The sequence below is a fragment of the Rhinopithecus bieti genome, unplaced genomic scaffold (genome assembly GCF_001698545.2).
Source record: "Rhinopithecus bieti isolate Rb0 unplaced genomic scaffold, ASM169854v2 scaffold_38833, whole genome shotgun sequence".
Taxonomy (NCBI): Eukaryota; Metazoa; Chordata; class Mammalia; order Primates; family Cercopithecidae; genus Rhinopithecus; species Rhinopithecus bieti.
The window spans coordinates 99,604-114,144 of NW_016816114.1; the positions used below are offsets into that span (position 1 = coordinate 99,604).

The 14,541-nt window shown below is 45.4% G+C and overlaps 1 protein-coding gene across 7 annotated transcripts in view; it reads right to left on the reverse strand.

Annotated features, from left to right (window-relative positions):
- The window catches only part of CYFIP2 (cytoplasmic FMR1 interacting protein 2), a 136,490-nt gene that overhangs the window by 74,702 nt on the left and 47,247 nt on the right, over positions 1–14,541 (reverse strand). For all 7 annotated transcript variants that reach the window (XM_017854394.1, XM_017854397.1, XM_017854400.1 and 4 more), the window contains 7 exons: positions 13,117–13,236; positions 12,496–12,621; positions 7,656–7,822; positions 6,783–6,930; positions 3,509–3,662; positions 1,952–2,108; positions 1,319–1,415 (listed from right to left, as the gene is read on the reverse strand). In XM_017854394.1, the coding sequence (XP_017709883.1) occupies positions 1,319–1,415; positions 1,952–2,108; positions 3,509–3,662; positions 6,783–6,930; positions 7,656–7,822; positions 12,496–12,621; positions 13,117–13,236 (969 nt within the window). The remainder of the gene's footprint in view (positions 1–1,318; positions 1,416–1,951; positions 2,109–3,508; positions 3,663–6,782; positions 6,931–7,655; positions 7,823–12,495; positions 12,622–13,116; positions 13,237–14,541) is intronic.

The following is a 14,541-nucleotide window of genomic DNA, read 5'->3' on the forward strand; positions in this document are numbered from 1 at the left end:
CGGCCTTTTTTTTTTTAAGACAGAGACTCGCTCGACAAGTCACCTAGGCTGGAGTGCAGTGGTGTGATCTCGGCTCACTGCAACCTCCACTTCCTGGGTTCAAGCGATTCTCCTGCTTCAGCCTCCCAAGTAGCTGGGATTACAGGCGCCCGCCACCATGCCCAGCTAATTTTTGTATTTTTAGTAGAGACGGAGTTTCACCATATTGGCCAGGCTGGTCTCAAACTTCTGACCTCAGGTGATCCACCCACCTTGGCCTCCCAAAGTGCTGGGATTACAGGCATGAGCCACCACATCTGGCCGCAAATTTGTTTATGAAGTTGATAGTCACATTTCAAAGCGCCTTCCTTCCAACTTTGCTTACGTAGCTTTGGTTTTTAATGAAGAAAGCATTGACATTTCAGGGTCTCACCATCAGTGACAGACTGTGATGCTCAGGTGGGAAGATAATTCACACCAGACACAGAGACTCAAACCAAATATTCCAAAAATGGCAAGAGCAGGACATGACCATGAGATGGGGCAAAGGCAGTAGCTAGGTAAGAGTCAAAGGAAACAGATCCTATTTACTGTCAGATTTAATATTTTAAGTCCTTCATGTTTAATATTTACGTGATTAACCTTTGATCCTTTCTCACCAGACCCTTGGCTCCATAAGGTTAATGATTCAAAAAGCTTTCAGATCTTTCATCTCACACCCTACGTGGTATGCAGAACACAAAACCCCAGCACTGTGTTTAGTGCTTTCCTCAGACGTAGGTCACTGAGGACGTTGCCCTGCACTTTGAGCTTCAAGGGTCATCAGCAGACCTCCCTCCAGGCAAAGAATCCATAGGGTCAAGGTGGGCGTGTGCACTCAAGCCCCATTCTCCCCTTCTAGAACCAGCTCTGAGAAGCCTTCTACAGGCGGCTCAAGCCTCTTCCAGGGCCACGTGTTCTCTTCTCTGGCCTCCCCTCTGAGGATGGACTGCACTACGGGTGTGTGTGACCATAGGTTTTAGGTCTGGCTGAGGGTCACTGTTTTTGAGCAAGGTTAACAGGCAGAGCTTGGGTATTTATACACACGCACACGAAGCCCTTCATGGTGCAGCACAGAGTTTGTGGGTGGGAAGACAAAGGCAGCAGGTCCTGAGCTGGGTGTCTCAGTTTGTACTTCTGCCCTCAAACGTTACACAGGCCTTCTGATTGCCATGATTATAGAGATTCCTCTCCTAGAACAAGTCACTGATACTCCTACTTCATGCTAATAGCAAAAGACTCGAAAAGTCCGGGATTTGGAACAAGATTAAAGGAGCAAAAAGAGAAGCACGTCACTTGCCTCAGCTTCGATCTCATCGTACAGGAACTGCTTTTTAAACTTGGTCAGAGCATAGTAGGCGCTGTCGTTGTACAGATCCAAAGGGTAGAGGACATACCTGGAGAGGGAAAAACACAGCCAGCCGCTTACTAATGACTTCCCTTAAGGAAGACAGTTTTATACTTGCTTGGGAAATAGAAACAAGTTCAGAGTTAGGAAAAGACCATCTTTCAGCCCTCTCTGATGTTCCCAGAGCCTCCACCGCTTAGGAGCAACTTACTTTACAGTCAGCCCAAAGAAATAAGTAGTCCAAGATGCAAATAAAACCAGGACTTGTAAACATGTATCTGGGACTGAAAGACATCAGGTGGCAGTTAAGAATACGAGCTTCTTGCTCCTGAGATTACTCTTTTCTGAGCATAGCTGTTATGGGGCTGACAAAGCATAGGACGGGCAGCTGGCCTGGGAAACTTTAGAATTTATCTGCAAGGCTGAATTAAATGATTCTGTCTGGCTGAGCTTTCCCCGTGATGGGGCACATGGCCTCATTTCTTGTCAACTCAGTGCTTCCTTCTGGAAAGAACGGAGCTCCCTGGTAAACTGCCCTCCACTTGCACCCCAGGAGCCACCTGCTGGCCCGATCCTGCCTCTTACTCCATCATGGAAGGTTCTTTGGTTTCCAGGATATGGTCCGTTAGAATCCAGGGCATGGACATCTCAATGGGGAACTGGATTCGTCGGCCCATGGTTAACTCCAGGAAGAATTCTCGGAACCAGAGCTGGGAGAGGTCGCAACACTGCTGCAGGGCTTCTGAAAGCATAAGGGAATGAGCCTTGGGTTACTCTTAGCACTAAAAGACCTTAGTTCTCATTGTTTTTATTAATTTTCATTGTTATTGTCACTGTGTTAGGTATGTAGCAGGTACTAATATTGATTAGTAGATCCTGCTCTCTTTTACTTAAAGGCAAGCCTAATATCTACTTGGAAAATAGCATTTGTTAAGCTTGAGCGGCAGTGGTTGTGGGCTGGCGGGGGAGAAGAGGAGGCAGTGATGTTTTAGAGCTTTAGATGCCCCTATAGTTCCCATCACTCTTCTACAAAGTCATCCTGAAAACCTGCAACCTAAGCTTGAAAAGTACGCTCATGGCTGGGCGCAGCGGCTCATGCCTATAATACCAGCACTTTGGGAGGCTGAGGCAGGCAGATCACTTGAGGTCAGGAGTTTGAGCCCAGCCTGGCCAACATGGCGAAATCCCGTCTCTACTGAAAATACAAAAAAAAAAAAAAAAAAAAAAAAAAAAAAATTAACAGGGCATAGTGGTGCATGCCTGTAATCCCAGCTACTCAGGAGGCTGAAGCAGAATTGTCTGAACCTGGGTGGCAGAGGTTGCAGTGAGCTGAGATCACACCACTGCACTCCAGCCTGAACCTGGGAAGCAGAGGTTGCAGTGAGCTGAGATAGTGCCACTGCACTCCAACCTGAGCAACAGAGCAAGACGCCGTCTCAAAAAACAAAACAAAACGAACGTGTGTTCATTACGCAAATACAGTGTCAGTGTCAAGATAGACCCCCAAGTGCCCACTTTCAATTGGAATGTGACTCCTTGACTTCTTGTGTGTGTTAATTCTTAGATCCCATACAGTTTAGAGGCTCTGAAGACCCTTCTCGGGCTACTCTCTAATGGATAAGAATACACTGCTTGTTACAGTCATCACTCTCTTCAATCCCAGCAGACATACGAAGACTCACGTCCCTGAGATACTACTCTTCCTCTGCCCTAGACATACATCTTACTAAAAGGAGAGGAAGTGTGAAGAACATAGGACTGGGATGCAGCTCGAGAGCCTCCCCTGCTGGCAGCAGCAAGTGCTACTTAGCGCTCAGCTGTGGCTGAGCAGCAAGTCCAGCATCCATGTGTCTGTATGTGCATATTCTTGTTTTTGATCCCTCTCTACTAAGGACTTTATGACAAATTAGCCACAAGTATCTCCCGGACAAATTTAGCTAGGTCAGAATAGCTGAGTTGAACCTGGCCTTTCCTAGCTCCAAAAGCCCACTGGAAAGTGTGTGTGTTTTTTCCCTGGCAGTGATATGTGCCCCTTAGGGTCAACGATCACATCCCTTTGCCATGCCTGGCTTGGTGGTCTTAGTGGCTCTGAGACCTTCATCCCCTCCCTCCATGCCTTAGCAGGGATGGGATGCAGCTCACCACTGATGTTGAGCAGATGTGTGAAGAAGAAGGACTGTTTGTGAAAGTCCTCTATGGCGAGGACAATGGGTCCGTCGAGGCTGCTCCTCAGGGTCTTCTTGGAGCCGCTTTTGTCTGCAATGAGCGATTCAAGCATGGTCCGCACCATGTACAGCTTGAAAAAGAAGGCAAGATGAGAAGGTCAGAAGCTGGCCCTCTACCCCAGGGGAAAAGGTTGCTTCGTGTTGTATTTATTTATTTATTCTTTTCTGCAGATGTCTGCTCTTAAAAAGCATTGTCCTAAGGAAGCACCAGTTTAGGGTTTGAGAAGTAAATGTGGAACTGTGAAAACCTTCATGGCCAACCCGGGCCCCGTGGCATCCCTGGGCCGGTGGACCTGGCCACGGCAGGTGGCTCCCTGCTCTGCTTGGCCAAGGGTGTGTATATCAGAGGAGAACCTCATTACGTGTCACCTTGGAGTCACTCCCTGTTTTCCCAGAGGGCCACAGATGCCATGGGCGGAGCACTGGACTGGGAGTCAAAAGACCGGGGTTCAAGGCCAGGCACTGCTGCTGATTTGCTGTGTGACCTTAGGCAACAAAGCCCCCACTCTGGGCCTCAGTTGTCTCATGTAACATGAGGGGGTTGGACCAGATGCCTTCTCACACCAGTCCCTTTCAGAACTAACATTCTGAGGAACTGAGAAATGGGATAAGATCAGAACGAACCCCCTCCCACACCTGTTCCTGACCCTCAGCGTTTTGACCCTGAGGCTGAGCAATGGCGCCCCCTTGGTGGCATCAGCTGCACTGCACAGCCTGCTGAAGTCCGGGGTGGAAGGCGGGTTAACATTGGTACTTACACAGGAGGCTACTAGACAATTAACTCCCGCTTACAGGGTGCCTTAAGTGCAAAGGATGCAAGTGCGGTGGGGTGGTTCTCTTTGCTAATCTAGATCTCTCCACATCATTTGTCTGTGAATCTTAGGGCTGGAAGGGGCCTTGAGGAGCCAGGCTAGTCCATTCCTGCTGCCTCCTCGAGAAGGGTACCCAAACCACCCAGCCAGGCGGTGTGATACCAGGGATCGGCAGCCTCTTCGGCCCTGTGTGCCACCAGTGGGGTGAAACAAAGCCCTCGGGGACCACTGGCAGGCCTAAGACACAGATAGGAGAGAAGGAAGAGGGAACGGGAGGGCAGGAGAGACAGGGAAGAGGGAGAGAGAGAAAGAGAGAGAGAGAGAGAGAGAGAGAAAAGCAAGAGGTATTGTATACGGTGGGAAAGCCGCCGCGACTGCCGGGGGCTACCTCTGAGACACTCCAACCTCCCAGCAACCGCGTTCGTCTTCGCTGCCTCTGGAGCTTCCCTGGGATCTTCCCCACCACATGCCTCACACTGATGCGGGCAGGGCAGCCACAGAAACGTGACCCACCATCCCTGCCACAGGGCTTCCTTTGTGGGAAAGCAGCCATGGTGGCCGTCAGTGCCTCAGACAGTCCCCCATCTGCAGGCCTGTTTGGGGGGGCCCGTCTCATCATCCCTAAGAGCCGAGAAGCACTCTTCTCATGACGGCCTCTCAAGTCCTCAAAGGAAGAATCCAAGTCTAATCTGTTGTGCATGCTGTCTGATTGATAGCCAACTCTAACTATCTGAAAACTGGTTTCACCTGTAAGAGGGTAAACTCTTTTCCCATGTACTTTTACTTAACAGAGCATTTAATTCACCAAACCAGTCTCTATCCCAACTATGCAAGATGCCCATGTCTACTGTGTCCTGTAAACCGTACCAGAGCCCTGGGTGGGTGTCAGGAGACCTGGGTTCTTGTCCCACCTCCACCTGGGACTCACCTTGTGACTTGGACAAGTCACTTCCCCTCTCTAGACCTCAGTTTTCCCATCTGCAAGATAGGGGGAGGGCCTAGGTTTCTCTAAGAGCTCTCCCAGCTCTGGTGGTCTAGGAGTCTATTCAACATGTCTGTGCCACCCTAGCATGACCTGGTGGAGGCTGGTGGTAAGGGGGGATTTACTGCTGGTGACCCACCCCTCTCACATTATCTACACAAATCCTCCCTTCCTCACCTCTCCTTTTCTCTCTGCCTGTTAAGACCCCTCCTCCTCCTTTCCAATGTCTTTTGTACCTTGTCTGTCTCCTGCTCACTCATGTCTTAAAACTTACAGAAACACCTGAAAGCCCTGCTCAGTGTCCCCCAGACCTCAATCCTTGATACTACACAGAACTGTTTGCAGACGCTTCCTTGGGGCGTTCTACAACCAGCCAGTGAGATTGATGCAAACTGGCAGAGGGTTGTCAAGCCAAGGGGAATTAAGACGACCCTGCCGAGAACCCACCTCTTCCCTGCCCCAGCCCCCAGCACAGACACAGACACACACACAGGGAGAAGGGTCAGGGGGTGGGCCTCGGACGGTCCATCTCAGGTGACTGAGAGCAGAGAGAGGCTTAAAGGTCATGGGAAGTCAGGCCTCTGAGACCCTTAAACCTGCAATGAGAACCATCTGCTTTTTCCAGTACATCAAAAATACTACCAGAAACTACCTAGCCTTAAGTAGGTAGCAGGGACTTAACGGAGATGCTCGGATTATTGACTTTTTTTCTGTAATGTTATGACTGCTCTGGATAAGCCACGGGCGACCTCTTGCGCAGAAGCTCTGGCTGGCAACTCTGAGTGTTTCCAAATACTAGACTTCCTCTAAGGGGACAAGGGCTTTCAACACTTGCACTTTTGGAAGGATGTGGAACTAAGGGATATTTTGTTAGTAACACAATCTCATCCGAAGTTTTCATTTTGCAGAGAAGATAATCAGAGCTCAGAGAGCTCAAGGTGCTTGCCCAAGATCACACAGCAAGTCAGAGGCAGAACTTTTAGGGGAAAGGGCCAGGGCTTATTAAAGAAGGATAGGATAGATGCGTATAGATTCCACTTTAACCTCCTCCTGCACTTTGGAATCTATACTTCATAGGACTAGAAGATAGCCAGGCAAGGTGGATGTGTTATTATCCCCATTAGCCAGTTTAAACAACTGAGGCACAGAGAGATCTGTAACGTGCCCGAGGTCACACAGGTATCTAGGACTAGAATCCAGGTCTCCTGAATCTTAAGCCAGTGGTCCTCCTTCCTATATCAAAACAAGATGGCAGAATAAGACCAGAGCAGCCGCTCAACCCTGCCCCTCCTGACCAATGGCTCCCAGTCCCACTGCCCACGGCCAGCCATGATGATCTACCATAGCCCGGCTGGCCTCTGAGTCAATGCAGCTGGCCTGTGCCTGGAGCCGCTTACCTGTGTGCTGGACGGCCCCACAGCACGCCGGGGCACCTTGATGTCAAATCCACCTTTGGGGTCCTTCTCCCCTCTCAAGCATGGGTCATTAGGGGGCTCTCGCCCTCCCTCCCAGTCACAGATGGTCTTTCGAATTGCCTGTAGGACACTGGGGAAGGAAGAACTAAGACTCAGACCAGGTTTCACCATGGGAAAAAGACACTACAAGCTTGTGTGTCTAGGGCCCATGGTGTCCCAGGACCACCCACATTTGAATTCTTGGGGTGTCTGTAAAGCATGCTCATTTCTGCCCCCATTCCAAAACTCTGGTTTAACAGATTTAAGGTACGGTCTAGGAATCTGTGCTTAAACAAGTGTCCTACATGGTTCTGATGTCCAAGGGATGTCTGAGAACTCAGCTCTGAGCCCATCAAGTGAGACAGAACTTGTGTGAGGCAAGATGTCTATTTTTCCTTTCTGGTTATCGGGGAGTCTCATTGGTCTTATGAAATCTGTGTGTGCTTAGTTTTCATAATAGCTTAGATGTACTGCATACCTACTCCATGCTACATGTGCTTAGGTCTATCTGTGGACCTTCTCATTTCATCATCCCAGCAGGCAGCAGGTGGCATTATAATCCCCATTTTACAAATGAGGAAAACTGAGGTTTGGAGAAGGTCAGTAACTTTACCAAGTTCACACAGCTAGATAGCAGTGGATATGGACTTCCAGAGATGAAGGCTTAATTCATCCCAAATGCCCAATCTCCTAAAGAACCCTTTAGAGCTTGTTGGAAGAACCCGTGTGTGTTCAGTGGCTGAGCCAGGACATCCTCTCTGAAGGGTATCTGGCATCTTATGTCTGATATGCTCCTGAAGGTATCTGAAAACCCACCTGATGAGGACGTTCTTCTTCTTCCGTACCGCCTGCCGCAGGGGCTCGCGCAGCGTCACCTGGGCGAAGTCCTGCAATGCCGCATAGATGGTGTTCCTGATGGCCTGGTTGAAGACACTCTCCATCCTGCCCATGAGCACCTGCAGGCCTTTGATCATGGCGATCACCTGGGCAGGAACAGGCCAAGGGTCAGGTTCACCATGTCCAGCACACCAGCTCTCTACTACCCATCATCACCTCGCCAGGGGAGGCGGGGAATGATATCCAGAGGCATAAGGCCAGTGCTACTCAAAGTGCCAGTGCATGGCTAGGTAGGAGACATGTGCTAGAATGTACGTACATCAGCACTTAGCTTCATTCATTGAGAAAGTCTTGCTACAAAACACAAATGTCAGCTCAACTAACAGCATTCTTCGCAATGCAACTGATTTTCATCCTGGCATGAGCTCCTGATTTTGTTGCTCGCTGCTGACAAATGGCAGCTGGCCCATGGGCCACCATTTGAGCAGTTTGAGAAGTGCCCTGGCTTTTGAAGGCCCCTCCATAGACCAGGCACCCACAGACAACATCAAATAGAACTTTTTTAACATAAAATTTTCTAAAGAAGTTTTACAACCTTTGTTTTTAAAACCATTTGGCCAGTTACTGCTTGAGTTTATAAGACCAAAATTTCTCCTGCAGAAGTCATGGGGGAGACTGCCTCTACTCCTCTATTTCCCTTCTCCTTACCCTAACTCACTGAATCTGTTTGGAGAGATTGGGATTCAGGCGTGCGTGATGAGAGAAGCCTGGCTTGACCTTGGCTCGCTCTTTTGGGACCTGCCTGCCTGCAAGTATGTGACCTCCCTTCTAGGTTTCTGGCCACTTCTTGCAGTGACCATCCCCTGCCCACCCCGAGGAAGGGAAGCGTGTATCTATGCAGCTGCTTTGCCTATTACCCAGTGGCAAGTTTAATGAGATGTAGGAGGCATAGGAAGACTGGTGTGGCATTGGGTGAAAACCACATTATCTAGTCAGCTTTACCAGCAGTAAGTCTGAGCCTTTGACTCCACTGGCCCCTAACATTAATTTCTCAATTGATTCAGAATTCAGAGGCAAAGACATGTGGCAGATCGTCCACCTCACAACTGCCACACAGATCACACCCATAATGGCATGTTTCACCTTCTACACCAGACTGGAAACACATAGGACAGGGCCCAGCTATGCTGTGCATGCCCAACTGCCAGCGTCTGGGCTCATGGTGGGCAGACACATTTTTTGTTGAAAAGGAACAAATAAATGAATGAATGAGCTTAGATCCTAAGCTTGTTTTTTTTTTTTTTTTTTTCCTCTAAAACTTAAAGGAAGAAAAGAACATTTTAGATAGAACTGGTATGAAAACAACTCAGGAGGTGATGGTTTTCAGTGGCACCAACAGTACAACAATTTTGTTGGTGATAAGTTTTGGTGTAGAGAAATAATGGGAGAGAAGCATTAGAGGACTGTTAGATCATAACAGAATCTGGGCTCCTGGCTACAGATGTAACTAGGAGACATCAGGACAAAGGAAGGAGTAGATGATGAAGATGTCTCAGACTAACTCCAAACACAGAGGAGTGGGCAGGCCTGTTGGATCTAAGGGAAAAATCTTTGCAACTCTAGACAAGGCAAAGATTTCTTAGCTGAAACCCCCAAATCACAAACCACCAAATAACTGATAAATTGGACTTCATCAAAATGTAAAACAGCTGCTCTTCAAAAGGCACCCTTACAAAAATGAAAAGGCAAAGTCACTGATGAGAAAAAATATTTGCGACATATATTTGACTAAAGACTTGTAATCTAAAATATGGAACAAATTCTCACAATTCAGTAATAGGAAGACAGAAACCTGATTTTAAAAAAATGGGCAAAAGATCTCAATACTTCACAGAGGAAGACATATGAATGGGATCCAAGACAGGACAGAGGTAAAGGGAATTCTCAAGATAATACATAATGAGGAGACTCTTCGATCAGTGGCTGGGCTGGTCTAGAGAGAAACCCATGCAGACTGGAAAGAAGAGGGCTTGTAGAAGAATGGCTCCAAGAAAAAAAGAATAATACCAAAACTCATCAAATGATGACGGTGATGGACTATTCTGCAAGGAGTTTTACATTTTGTTGGTATGTTTGGGGTTGCCTTTTTGATAGACTCATAGAAGACAAAACAAAAAATAAAGTATTGCTAATTCTATGAAGAACAAAAAGTTGTGCAAGAAAATAAAGGTATTCACATTAGATCATGGGCTCAGTGATGGACAACAGTTACTTGGTTATAATAATAATAAGGTAACTATTGATTTTTACCAAAAAGTGTAAAATTACCAAGATGGGAAGATGGGGGAAGGAAACCAGGTGTGTTGCAGGGACAGGAGGTAGGAAGGAGAGAGCTATATCCTCATTTCCCAAAGTAGAAAATCAATACAAAATGTCATAAATTGAAAAACCAAGAAATAGTCTCGTTAGAACTAGGGAGACAAATACTACAAGGAATCATTTAACAAGTTGAATGGTGTTTCCTATTTGGGGACTCAGATTGGAAAGGCATGGTGCAGGCAGGTTACTACTCTCACTTCATTTTATTTTTAAAGGCCACACTGAACTACTTTTCTTTTTAATTTTTTTAAACATGTTTTATTAATGAGATAAAATGATAAAACCTCTCAATGTATAGCAAAGTAATGACTAGAAGGAAATCGAGTGACATGTTCTTGGTGGTTGTGCTTGGATGACGATATGAGGTTGTGGGAAGGTGAAGGTAGAAGTGGGGTTGGGGTAGCATCTTCTAAATCACGTACAGTGCATATGCATCCCTTTTATTAAGGAAATAAGTGCAAAAATAGTTTTATAAAGTTGCATTTACCCTCTGACTGTCTCACTTTAAATAGGCTTGAGGATGACTTTGTCCTCTAGAGATGACTGCAAAACTTTCTTCCAGGTTGCCCGTTAGTAATGGAAGTGCCAAGGAGTCTGGGGCCACTCAGGACAATGTCAAGTGTGATTATGATTTTTCTGCTTTCTGAAACTATGCCACCGAGCCTCAGTCCTTTAAAGTGAACTTGGAGAGACAACGACTCTAACCTCTTACATTTGTAAGACCCTGTAAGTTTTCAGAGCTCATCTACATTCATTATCGTACCTGACAATTATTGTTTGATTCTCCATAATAACCCTGGGATGGGGCAGGGGAGAGATGATTAGTTCCATTTTACAGATAAGGAATCTGAGGCTCTGAGAGCTGAAGTGACCAGAGGGCCCAGGGCTGGGATCCAGGTCTCTAATTTCTAGATTCATCTCCTGTAGGTTTCAAATGGTCCTCAAAGAAATAGCTGTCACTCACAACCTAGTATAAAGGAGTTTTCCTCCCAAATAGAAACATCATTTTGTAATCAAACAAAACACAATACAAAAAGGTATAAATCAGACAGTCCTGTTTCCAGAAATTACTACTGTTCATGGTTTGGTATACATCATAAATATTTATGTCCTTCAGTTTTCCACAAATATATAAAAGTATATTATATTTTGGTATAAGTGGAATCATTTTATATGCTGTTCTGTTTTTGGTCTAAATGTCTATATTTGGAGTTTCTTTTTTTATATGTTGATAATATGTACTTAGATATATTACATATTTCTTTACATATTTAAAAATATCCACGTTTATGTGTATATGCATATTTATTTCTAGATATATTTTTGCTTCTTCTCTGTATGCATGAAAACTACAGATATGCTGTTCTTTAACTGTTTCTTTTTTAACTTAACAATATGCTGAGCATAGCCTTCCATGTAGGTATATCTTTTTTACTTTTTATTTACTTATTTTTTTTGAGACAGAGTCTCACTCTGTCGCCAAGGCTGGAGTGCAGTGGCACAATCTTGGCTCACTACAGCTTCCACCTCCCGGGTTCAAGCGATTCTCCTGCCTCAGCCTCCCGAGTAGCTGGGATTACAGGTGTGTACCACTATGCCCGGCTAAATTGTTTTTGTATTTTTAGTAGAGATGGGGTTTCACCATGTTGGTCATGCTGGTCTTGAACTCCTGACCTCAATTGATCGACCCATCTCAGTCTCCTGAAGTGCTGGGATTACAGGCGTGAGCCATGGTATATCTTTTTCAGAGACTGCACAGTATGCAATGATATACCTGAGTCTTAACTTATTTACCTGGTTCCATATTGAAGAACATTTAAGTTGCTTCATATATTTTGGTATTATAAACAACACTGTGATAAATATCCATGTACATATATCTCTGCACAGTTGGCTTATTTCCTTGGGATATATTCCCAGAAGAAGAACTTGGCCAAAGGGTATGCACATTAAAAACGAGAGTACATATAATCACATTGCTCTCATAGAAAGCCTATAAAATGTAGACTGACCACTAAAGACATAAGAATGTCTATTTCCTGCAATTTAACCTGCAACAGGCATCACCCAGCTGTCAAATCTCTGCTATTCTGATGGTAAACACTGTGTCCCACCTTTTTCCAATCTGTAGCTCTTGGACCACTGATCACTTTGGACATTTTTCATACCTCTTTTAGCCATTTGTGTTTGTTTCTTCTGTTGGTTTCTTTGTGCCCATTTTCCAGTGGAATGGATGTTTTCTTTGGATTTTAAGAATAGAATGAGTTTCTAATCAATTCTGAGTAACAGAATAACTTCTGACAAATTAATTTAGATGGGACGACAGGGAAGAGCATGCGAATTGGAGCAACCAATGTTGTTTTCTTGCTTAGAACTACTCAGGAACCACCATGAGCTACAGCCTCAGGGACAGAGGGAGATGCAGGGAGTCTGCACCTACCTCAACGAAGGCAAATTTTTCCTCACTGGTGTAATTGTAGCGCGTGGCTCTCTCATATTCTTCTGCGGTGCCAGGACAGTCCTTGTTGCAGAACTTGTCTGTGGGATGAACCAGCTTCCAAGAGTACTGGGGAGAGTGGGAACAAACCAAATGTCCATCAACTGATGAACGGACAAACAGAATGTGGAGGATCCATGCAATGGAATATTACTCAGCTGAAAAAAAGGAATAAAGTACTAATTCACGCTGCAACATGAAAAACCTTGAAAGTATGCAAAATGAAAGAAGCCTGACACAAAAGGCCACGTATCATACGATTTTATTTATGTGAAACAACCAGAATAGGGAAACCTATAGAGGTAGAAAGCAGATTGCTCAGGGCTAGGGAGATGGGAGGGGAGATAACACTTTTTGAAGTGATGAAAATGTTCTAAATTTGACTGTGGCTATACAACTCTGTGGATATACTAAAAACCGATGAACTTACACTTTAAATGGGTAAATGATATGGCATGTGAATTGTAACTCCATAAATCTGTTAAAAGAGAGCGCTAGGGGAGATGGAGGCAGATTCCAAAGAAAGAGAGGTCAGTGTGAGGTCCTCTACCCGGAGACACCTACCACCTCCATGACATGGGCGCTCCACTTGGATAGAAGCTGCAGACCCCGCAGGGCTAAGTCGAAGAGCTCGCGATACTCCTCATCTGACTTCTGGCTGTCCAGCCCTGAGCCCGTCACCACCTGGGGAGCATCAAGTGTCATACTCACGGTCTATGTGCCTGACACTTTTATATATTATCTCATTGATTCCCCCAAGAACACTGCAGGGAAGTGCTATTATTACATCCCCTTGACAGTTAAACTGAGGCTCAGACAAGTGTCTTGCTGAAGGCCACGTGGTTTATAAATCACTGAAGGTTTGGGTTCAGGTGGTGATGCCAGAGCCCCACTCATAACCAACTTGGAGTATCACAGGGCAGCAACTTTCAAACTCTGACTGCACTCACTGTAGGAAGTGCACAGTATATAGTAACTCATGAACATACACCTACATAGAGATATTAAATATATGTATGCAACAGTATGTTTTTCTCTTTTTTCTTTTAGAGACAGGGTCTCACTGTGTTGCCCAGGCTAGTCTCATGGGCTCAAGCAATCCCCCTGCCTCAACCTCCCAAAATGCTGGGATTACAGACGTGAGCCACCCACACCCAGCCTCACCAATATTTTTTACAAAGCAATCTTACTCTTAATATACGGGATTCCTTCTGATTTTCTATTCTATATTTACATAAAAATGCTAATCACAAACACTAAGTTGATTTCACAACTCATCAGACATGACTCACTGATTGAGAGGCAGTGGATAAACATCTATATAATATTCCACAATGGTACAGAATATGTGCGTATGCACAAACATACTCCGTGTGTGTATATATGTACATACACACATATGCATATACAGCCAGTCCTCATTATTGGTGGATTCTGTATTTGTGAATTCTCTTACTGGCTAAAATTTATTTGTAACCCAAAATCAACACTCATGGTGATTTCTCAGTCATTTGCAGACAGGCACCCACTCCCAGCTGAAGTCGGACAAAGTGACTCTGCCTTCTTGTTTCAGCTCTCATACAGTAAACAACTGTCTTTTTTGAAGTCTCCTTAGTGCCACGTCTTCTATATTCTTGTGCTTTTTACTCTAATCGCTCAATTTAAAATGGCCCCCAAGCTTAGGGCAAATGCGCTATATAGTGTTCCTCTGTGCAAGAAAGCTGTAACATGCCTTATGGAAAAAACTAAGCGTTCTAGATAAGCTTTGTTCAGATGTGAGTTATAGTGCTGTTGGTCATGAGCTAATGAATCAACAATAGAGATCACATCAAGTGTCTTTAAACAGAAGCATGTGTAAAACAAGGTTATGTAAGGATCAGTTGATGAAAATGTTGTGACCAGAGGCTCACAGGGCTGTAACTCTGATTTCTTCTTGGAGCAATGATTTAGTATTTGCTACTTCAGAGTTCATGGCCACTTTACAGAACT